Raw genomic sequence first — 10620 nt, forward strand, 5'->3', positions numbered from 1 at the left:
GTTTATTCATTACATCAATATTAGGACTCTGGGAACTTCAAAAATCCTCATTCTTATAGTAAGAGGAAGTGGATAGCTAACTTTGGATTTAATAGTCTAAGAAGAATGTTTAAAAAGATAGCTTTCAGAATTTTGATGGGATCATAGATAATATGCCTAGTTTTTTTATGGTAAAATATTGGCTTATTATGGAAAAACAATGTTATGTCCAGCTGTTAACATTGATGACAAGGAAAACTATTTTTCAACCTTCAAATTTGAAATCTGGCAGATGTAGAATGTCAAAATGGAAGGACAGTCCTATGTTGCTTTCCTTGTTCATAGGGAAAAATCCTTAACTCCAACTCCTGAGCTCTTGATCCCTGCCACTTTATTCTCATTTCTAATCAACATTTCACCGTTGCTGACATATGAAAGCTTGTTACTCAAGAAACAACATTCTGTTCCAGTACCCAACTAACTACATAAGTTTCACACAGGACCAAGTCCTTAAAGCTCTGATTAAATCAATTCAGAATCCACCTCTGAGTGGTCAGGCCCATTTCTGCTTGTGAACCAGTCATTCATTCAGTCTGTTCTTGTTTGTACATTTGTAGATTTAATTCATCCTATATTCTTGAGTTGCTAATTTTATATTGTAATTCTCAAAACTCCTAATTCTGCAGGTGGACTATAAATACCTTAATATCCAGATTGTGTTTCTAATAGTATCATTGAACTGATGTGTTGATAAATGTTACTAATGCAACCCCAGAGTTCCTTGAGGGCTGGTTTCTCATTAGACTGAAAAGTAAACAAGAGTGAAAAATGGAAGAGCCCAAGACTTAAAGTCTTAAGACCTGGGTATAAGTCAGCTTCTGCCACCTTTCTTGGACAGATGCCTCTATTACTTGGAGCCTTGATTTCCTCAACTGTATAACAGGAGGGAGAATATCTGCCTCACAAAGTTGTTATGAGGTAAGGAATATGGAGATGTTTTATATCTGTGCTATAGAAGAATCACTACAGATTATGTAATTATAAAGGGAAATATGTACTTTAACAGAGGAGCTGTCATTCACCTCTTAACCATCACTAAGACTGAGACAGCCTACATTATGTGCCTCCTCATGTGATGCAATAAGCCAAAAGTGTAACCTGAATTTATCATTCTTCTTAGACCTAATCATCAGTTTACAGGAAATACAGGAAGCAGACAAGGTAAATGACACCACAAGAAACAAATTTAGAACAGGGAATGTATAAGAAAACTGCACTGGATTCAAAAGTATGGTGAAAAAGGAAGGGGGTGGTAATTGTTGAAGCTAGATGAATACTGGGAGTTCATTGTCCTGATCTCTGCTTTTGCATATGTATTAAATTTTCCAGAATGAAAGGTATAAAAAGTGGGTGAGGGAGGTTGTTTTTAAAAGATATTGAAGAATCATAAGACACTAAGAGCCAGAGATAGACTCACACAAATGTCCAACTGATTTTTGGCAAAGGTACAACAGCAGTCCGGTAGAAGAGGGATGGCTTTTTCAACAAGTGCTGCTGGTGGAATTTGATAGCCATACCTATCCATCCATCCATCCATCCATCCATCCATCCATCCATCCACAGTCAGGAGGTAGGACTAAGCAAAGAACTCTTAGACTTACATCAAAAGCAGTCTCCATAAAAGGAAAAATGATAAATTGGACCTCAACACAAAATAATTTGCTCTGAAAAAAAAAAAAACTTTTAAGAGTGATAAGACATTACAGACTTGGGGAAAATATTTGTAAATCATATATCCAACAGGATTTGTATCTAGACTATATAAAGAAATATCAAAACTCAGTGTATCAATTCATTCAATTAGAAAATGGGCAAAAGACATGTAAAGATATTTCACCAAAATATAGATAGCAAATAAACAAATGAAAAGGTATCCACCATCATTAGCCAGTAGAGAAATACAAGTTAAAAATGACCGCACATCTATCACAATAGCTTAAAAAAAGAGAAAAAAAATAGTGTTATTAAATTGGCAAGGATGCAGAGAAACCGGGTCTTGTCTGTTGCTGGGAATGTTAAATGGTACAGCCACTCTGGAAAATAGTTTGGCAGTTCCTTAAAAACCAAACATGCACTGATGATATGACCCAGCATCTGTGCTCCTGAGCACTTACCCCCAGAGAAATGAAAACGTAATTCAGACAAACATATGTACATGACTGTTCATAGCAGTTTTATTTGTAATAGTCAAAATATGTAAGGAACCCAAATAGCTTCAACAAGTGGCCAAAACAGTATATATATATACCATGAATACCTGCTACTCTGCAATAAAATAAAATGGAATGACCCATTGCTGCAATGACAAGTGAATTTCAATAAAATTATGTGGAGTGTGGAAAAAAAATCCAACCTCAAAAGGTGATTCTGTATGATTCTATTTATATAATATTCTAAAATGACAAAACTATATAGAGATGAAAGATTACTGGTTGCCAGAGGTTGGGGATGGTGGGAGGGGACAGGAGGGAGAGGGAGGGGTAGCACTTAGGAAGGTCTTAGTGATGTTGAAACAGTTGTGTATCTTGATTGTGGTAGAGGTTACACAAATGCAAGTGATAAAATGAGGTAGAAGTCTACACAAACATTGCACCAGTGTCAGTTTCCTGATTTTTATATTAAACGGTAATTATGTAAGTTGTACCTGTTGAGGGAAACTGGGGGAAGGCTATTATCTTTCCAACTCTGGAATTAAATTCAAAATAAAAGGTAAAACGACCCTTAAAAAGCCATAATCAAATGCATTGTGTGAAATAGATTTGAAAACAAAATGATGAAATATATATTTTAGGATAGTTGGGGAGATTTGAATATGATTGGATATTAGATGATATTAGGAAATTGTTAATTTTCTTACCATTATGTGATGGTGGTATTATAACGTGTGGAGAATATTATTATTAAAGGATGCATTTTGAAGTGTTTGGAATGAAGTGGTTTGAAGTTTACAACTTTCAAAAAAATTTTTTCAGTATATATAGAGAGATAAGGAAAACGTAGCCAAGTGTTGAGTCCAGATGCAGGATACAGGTATTCATGGTACCATTCTTTCAACTTTCCTGTACCGTTTGTATTTTGAAAATAAAACGTTTGAGGCAGAATTATATCAGGGCTTTCTACAGACAAATGCTTTCTGGCTTCAGGCTCCTGCGTATGCGCCTCGCGTAACTACTGCCGATTCAGGGGATGTACCCTTCCCTGAAGCTCAGGGCCACAGTACCCCTACACCCTCCTAAACACTTTTGCTCCCATCCCTGGTCCGCAGCGACATTGGACACCCATCGAGAAGACAGCACCTCCGAGATTCCTAGAGAGGCCGGCCTGGCGACTTGGGAAGCCGGAAGCCCGTCTCGAGGCACTTCCTGTCCGGTCATTGTTCTCGCGCCGGCAGGCGCGGGGCATCGGATCTTGCTGGCCTTTTGCTATAGAGGTTGCGAGCTCCGACCGGGCCTCTTCGATGAACACGGTCAGTGGGGTTGGCGGGGTGGTCGCGGACCTCACGGCTGCGGGAGGGGCATCCCAGGAGCGGACTGCCGCGACCCCCCTCGGGGGCCCAGGCTTGTCTGTCCGTAGGGCGGCTCCGCGTCCCACCACTTCAGAAACACAGCTGCCGCCTACCGGGGGTCTGTGCTGGGGGATTTTGGACACGGACAGCACCAGAGGCCAGGCTCACCCCGGGAACAGGGCTGTTTGGGGTATGAAGGGGGAGGAGGTGGGTTGCCACATTTGGAAATAGGGAAAGGACAGTGAAAGGGAAGCTCTTGGTAGGGGACCCTGTGCTGTCTGGGGTGGAGGCGATGTGAGTTTTGTCAGCAGTCCAATAAGAACGCTCGAAGTAGGCAGTCTTGCCTATACACAGGTGAGATGAGTGTTAAGGGCCTTCGTACGTGGTAGAATTCAGCTAGTCATGGAAAGAAGAATCCTCCAGAATTGAGTGTTGTTGCAGGAGTGAAAGTGCTATTGCGTTATTTAAGAAGTTCAGTGTGTACAGTAAATTCCTAGTAAGTTGACATAGGAGAAAGCATGTGATTACTTCAATAATAGCAAAAGGGTACTTAATAAGATTTTGCACTCCCCCCCCCCAATAAAACATCTGAAGGGGAACAGAAAAATCTTAATTTCTTCAAAATAAACTAAACTAGTAAGATCATTTTATTCATAAATTAAACAACAAAAACAACAACAAAGATCCGCTGGCTTGGCTATGATAAAAGGGTGTTGTGAAGTTGGTGGTGGTGTGATTTGGTGTGATCCTTTTAGAAAGCAATTTGGCACTGTATATCAGCCATGAAATCCTTAAACCAATAATCGCTCTATTCTGAAGGAATAACTCAGCAGAAGAAAAAACTATTTGCACAGAAAAATTTTTGACATTAGTTAAGAATATAAACTGGAAACAATCAAAACTCCTTTTACTAAAGCAACAGCTCATAAATAGGGTTGGTTAACTATAATATAGCTATAATTTAGAATAGTGTACCAGAATGAGGTAGCTCTGTATGTACTTATATTGAAAGATATATCTAAGACTATGGAATAGTATATGAAATATAGAAATTGAGTCGGAATGCTGAAAAATGCACAAATGTGATTTAATCTCTGTTTTGGGAAAATAAGCAGTATTTGTAAAGGTGTACGTTATCTGTATGGAAATGCAGAGAAAACACTGATGACTGGTAATTACTGTGTGTGTGTGTGTGTGTAGGGCATATATTTACTTATACATATTTCTGTATTACTTGATCCTTTTTTGATGAGAATAACAGGAGAATTAATGTTATAGGTTATTGTATAGCTACTAAAAATGATAAGCATGAAGAATGGCAACATAAAACATAAAATATCTTTTTTTTTTTAATCTTAAGAGTAGTACAAGGCATTTGGAAGAAATGGAAAAAGTAAACATCAAAGAAAAAGAAGTGCAAAACCACCTGTAAATAAATAACATCACCTAGAGATGACCACCCCTAAATGGTGTCTAGACTCTCAGTCTTTTTCTTGAGATTCTTTAGTTTATGCTATTGTGTATCTTTGGTGATAAAACCTCTTTGTGTTGTAATATATATATCCCCATAGATAGAAACAAAGTTTAATAAGTCGTAATTGTCTGTGGTTGAAGGTTTTCCCTTAAAAGAAGTATCTGAGATTCAGTGCTATAGCTCTTTGGTGGTGGAGTAGGGGTGATATTTCTTAGTCATTTTCTGTATTTTTAAAGTTTTACAATAAAAATACATTAACTCTATAATCAGGAAGAAAATCAATAAACATTATATAAAGCTGTTTGTAATGTGATTATTATGGGAATAAATTACATGTTTGCAGTTGAACCCTCTCCATCCTATGAGGGAGGAGTAGAGCAGACTCTTGCTGTAGTGGCTGCTGCCTAGGCACTGGTAAAATTGGCCAATGGGCTTAATGGCATCCAGGCAAACCTCTACTTGGTGCTAACAATGTTTTCTGGTTTTTCAGTAGACAGTCTGCATCTTGGCCCTGGGAAGAAACTCAAGAAGCTTTTGAAACGTAAAGATTAGATGGGGCTTGACCTCTACAGGGCAGCCCCCACCTATAAGAGTTCCCATCCTGAGCAAAGAAGATGACTGCACAACTGAGAGAGGCCATGGCCTTAGCCCCGTGGGGCTCAGTGATAGTGAAAAAGGAGGAGGAAGAGGAAGAAAACTTCCTGGGTCAGGCATCCAGCCAACAAGGGCACTCCGAGAACATCAAAGTCTGGGCTCCTGGGGAAGGTCCTCAGACAGGCCTTGATGTATCAGAACAGGAAGAAAAGGTAAATAATGGTCTGGGAGGAAAGTGGGAGGAGAGACCTGAAGACCTCAAGTGGTCTCAGAGGGGAGTGTGTCCCTCTGTTTCCACACCTGGAGTATTATTTTCTGGCGAGGGCCCTGGCCTGTAGGCCTTTGGAATATAATAGAAACAGTCTCTGCTGATTGATGGGACATTTAGTGCTTTCTGTAAACCAGTGGCTCTCAAACCTTGCTACGCAGAATTAATTGGGGAGCTTTTTATAAAATTGTGTTGCTCATGCCATACTTGGTTCCAATTAAATGAGAATCTTGGGGTGGAACCCAGACATCTGTGTTTTTTAAAAACTCTTCACATGACTCCAGTCAGGATCTGATTGCTCTAACCTATGCTTCTCAAATTTTAATATGATTTAATATCTCAAATTTTAATCACCAGGAGGTCTTGTTAAAATGAAGATTCTATTCAGAAGATCTGGGTTAAGATTCTGTACTTCCCACCAGCTCCCAGGTGATGGTGATCTATAGGTTGCACTTCGAGTAGTGAGGATACACACTGCACTGTGCTCCGTAATGTTTTCAAATACTGCTCCTTACCATCACTAGCCAGATGGGACTGAGGTTCCCCAAAGATCATAATCTTGCTTCTGTGATGTTTAGCCCTTAGAAAACTCTAGCCTGGAAAATCTCCCCATATGCTCGTTTGTCATGCACTCCCTGGCAAGCTAGTTTTGGATGCCAGAGTGGGCAATGAAGTGAAATGAAAGTGATAGAGAAGAAAGTTGCAGGCTTGATTCTCTGTCTGACTCAGTTGGGGATCAGAGAAGACTGTGACTTTATTTTCCTTTTTTGTTTTTTTGGTGATTTTTTTTAAGTTAAAAAATTAAAAAAATATATTTTTTATGGTCTCCACAAATAGGTACTTATGTTCTCATATTCAAAACTAATCATACCACCTCCCATTGACAATCCCCTCATAAACTGACCTGAGCTTTCTTGTCTCTAGGGTCCAAACATGTTCTGGGACATGGCTGTCGTCCTGAAAGCAACACAGGAGGCACCTGCTGCCTCAGCCATTGGCAGCTACTCACTACCAGGGACGCTGACCAAGAGTGAGATACTGGAGACTCATGGGATCATGACCTCTTTAGGTAAGGTTCAACCCCCGATTCAGTATCTGACCATTGGGGTTTCTCAAAAATCTATTCAGAGACTGGTGGTCTGGTCTTATAACTTGAGAAAGAGTTTTGAGGTATCGAAACTATCAAGGAGAGCTGGATAGAGGAATGCCAAAAGATGCGTATGCATTTGTCACAGGAAACGGCTTATTTTGCACACAGTCTTAAGACACCAAACCCAGGTGAACTCCAAATTCACCTTTTAATCACGTTTACTGATTAGCAAGTTTCATGTCTATTCGCACACAGAGACGCATCCTCTTCATATGCTTTGTGTTTATCATTGGTTGGTGAGCCTGGAGGGGAAGCTAGCTAAGGTAGGAAGGATCAATTTTTGTGGTGATTTTGAGGAAATGTTCTGGAAATGTTCTGTTTTTATAGATGTTTGTGCAGGTTCCAGAGGATTTTGAGCAGGTGTGTCAGCTATACTGATGTTCAAAGCAAGGTCTTCATGGATGGTACAGATGGCTGGCTTATCACCTGGTTCTCTCTCTAAGCTGGGACTCAGGATATGTCTGACTAGCAATGGCAGAAGCTTACCTATGGAGGAGAGACCTGTAATTCTTGACTGTGGGTCCAGAATATGATAGCCATGGGTCCTGTGTTGTAGAAGTAATCTCTGGCTGACTGCCAAGGTCCTTCTGGCACTCACATTCTATAAGTCTGCCTGGTACAGAGTACACCTGAATATTTTGAACCCACTCTGCTCTCTAACCCATTCCACAGACTGACTACTTTCTTAAACCAGTATTGTGGGGAAGATTAGGGTTATCACCTCTCATTTTCTTGTCTCTTCTTTAATCATTCCCCCTAACTGTAAGCAGCTTCTCTTGTCCACTTTCTGCTCTCTCTTGCATTCTCTCTGGTACGTTCTGTGTAGCATCACTCCTTCTCTGTTCCCTTGCTGTAGCACTCATTCACAGCCTTAACTTTGCCAGTGACACCCATCCGCCAGCAATGGTCACTGTTTTCCTTCTTTGCCTCTAACCTCAAGACCCTGTTCCCAGCCAAAAGTTACCTTTCTGTGTGCTGCCAGCTATTTGCATAGCAGCAGGTAACAGCAGTGACATGAGCTCTAGGAATTAAGAGAAAGATCTGAGTGTAGTTGCTGCCCTGCCTTTGATAACTCTGTGACCTTGAACAAGTCCTTTCTCTCTCGACCTGCATTTCCTGTTCTGTCAGCTGGGGTATATTCATTCGGTAAATATCAGGATTTTTGGGGGGCCTGCTTTCTATGTGCTGGGTAGTGTTTTTGTTTTTTTGTTTTTTTTTTTTTTAGCTCCCATACAGGTGAAAGAGAATAGTTTCATCTTGATAAAATCATATAATATACACGAACATGTTTTGGAAATTTGGATGTGTTACTGGTGGTTAACATTTGAGGGAGTTTTATCTGCAGTTTCCTATGTATTAATTACTATTGAATTTATTAAAGTTTATACATTTAAAACCAAGTTTTTAAGCTTTTAAACATAACTTATTTTACTTATACATCTAGAGAAATTTTTATAAAAATGAGAGTATTTGTACTTTTTCTTTAATTCATGTTTAGTTAAGCCTCAGGTTTTACAGATTAATTTTTTAAACTTTTTAAAGCATTTTGCTCCACCTACATATCAGTTTCTTGACATAAAAATTGTCTCGTTTTTATTCTCAAATAAAAATATATAAAATATATTGTTTCAAATTTACTATATCTAATTCTTTAAAACATTTCAAACACCTAAGTAGGCAGACTTTCTAATCTTATGTGTAAAATCTTGATAAACTCATGGCTTTTGTAAATCTAATGAATTTGTAATGACTTACAAACTTAGTAAATTAAATTACCTTTCATATCTTATAATGCAGTCACCATCTAAGATGGCAGACTTGTACAGCATTTCAGATCTCTTTTTTAAAAAATGAAAGAAGAGTATTGATTTCAAAAGTTACTACTTGGCCTATTCTCTAGTTGATTACAAGTGCATTTTAGTTTATTTCTGTACTTTACTAGGGTTACAATAATCCTTCAAGATCCAAAAAAGGAAAAAGACCATCTCAAACAAGCCAGAGGTACAGGTTCTACACTATTGGCTAAGAACCCAAGGGGACTTGAGCTTGAGAACACAGAATGAGCAGCCTTTCCTTTTCTTACACCCTGGGCATTGGCCAAGATCCTAGCTCTTACTTCATCCCTGTGATGAAACTGTTAAATAACCACTACATGGAGACCCTTGTAGGCCACAGTTGTACCTGCTTCGGTAGTAGTTTTGACAGAAAGCGTGATGCAAGTAAAAGTAATTGTTTCTGTTATTGGTTGTAATTGGTTCGGTAACTCCCACCAGTGTTCTCTTATGTCTTTCTAGTGTTCTAAATCTCATGGTAAAAAGGGTAGGAGTACGGTCAGGGGATGCAAGTGAGGTCATAGACTGAAGTATTCTTGGACTTTATTCTTGTTGGAGACATGCTTGGTAGGGATAGAAGCCCCCCCCCCCCCCCAGCCGGTGTAAGTGATGCAGGGCTAAAGGAAAGAAGAAGGAGATGGAAAAAAGCAGGAGGGAGATGTTAGAAGGGAGAAAAATTAGATGAGATATATGAGATAAAGAAAAGTAGAGAACATAGAAGAAAGTAATGAGCAAAGGAAAAGCAGAAGAGACATGAAACCATTATAAGAAAAAAATCAGAATATTTCACACACACTGATTTTAAAAATAAAAACCAAGAGAGGAGAGATGAAGAGGCAGTAGGGGAAAGAGATAGTGGGAACAAAGTAAGATAAAAAGATATGGAAACAAACGGTGACTATACTTAGGGTGGTGAGCATGGAATGTATGTGTGGAATTGTTGAATTAATATGTTGTACACTTGAAACTGATATAAGACTGTATGTTAATTATACTTCAGTTAAAAAAATAAAGAGAAAAAAGTGACGTAAGGGCAGTTAAACTACAGGGAGAAAAATAGAATAGATATGACAAAGATATCAGAAAAGTAAGAGGAGAAATAACTGGATTAAGAAGTTGTGGTCCATATATACAATGGAATATTACTCAGCTATCAAAAAGAATGATTTCTCAACATTTGCTGCAACATGGATGGCACTGGAGGAGATAATGCTAAGTGAAATAAGTCAAGCAGAGAAAGACAATTATCATATGGTTTCTCTCATTTATGGAACATAAGAACTAGGAAGATCGGTAGAAGAAAGGGATAAAGAAAGGGGGGGTAATCAGAAGGGGGAATGAACCACGAGAGACTATGGACTCTGAGAAACAAACTGAGGGCTTCAGAGGGGAGGGGGTCGGGGAATGGGATAGGCCAGTGATGGGTAGTAAGGAGGGCACGTATTGCATGGTGCACTGGGTGTTATACGCAACTAATGAATCATCGAACTTTACATCGGAAACCAGGGATGTCCTGTATGGTGACTAACATAATATAATAAAAAAAAAAAGGAAAGAAATAACTGGAAAAAGACTGGCACTTCAGAATTTGTTGTCACATTCGGTGCTCTGCTATATGCTGCTCTCAGGCATTGCCTTTTTCCAGCATCCCCCATCTCATCTGAATGATTGTGACAGAGTGTCATGTAACTGTTTTCTTAACAAGGCAGCCATAGTGGACTGTTTCCCTGCCCCCCATGATGCTTTATATCCCGACAT

General features: G+C 39.1%; 1 protein-coding gene across 3 annotated transcripts in view; it reads left to right on the top strand.

Moving 5' to 3' along the window:
- Positions 1–10620, top strand: part of ZNF35 (zinc finger protein 35) — a 51732-nt gene that overhangs the window by 26307 nt on the left and 14805 nt on the right. The window contains exons 1-4 of one of the 3 annotated variants that reach the window (XM_057311990.1): positions 616–957; positions 3305–3505; positions 5509–5824; positions 6805–6949. In XM_057311990.1, coding sequence (XP_057167973.1) covers positions 5633–5824; positions 6805–6949 — 337 coding nt within the window. In that variant the 5' untranslated portion in view covers positions 616–957; positions 3305–3505; positions 5509–5632. Of the gene's footprint in view, positions 1–615; positions 958–3304; positions 3506–5508; positions 5825–6804; positions 6950–10620 lie in introns of those variants that run through there. The other 2 variants (XM_026501532.4, XM_026501531.4) reach the window with 2 other exon arrangements.

The sequence above is a fragment of the Ursus arctos genome, unplaced genomic scaffold, assembly GCF_023065955.2.
Source record: "Ursus arctos isolate Adak ecotype North America unplaced genomic scaffold, UrsArc2.0 scaffold_14, whole genome shotgun sequence".
Taxonomy (NCBI): Eukaryota; Metazoa; Chordata; class Mammalia; order Carnivora; family Ursidae; genus Ursus; species Ursus arctos.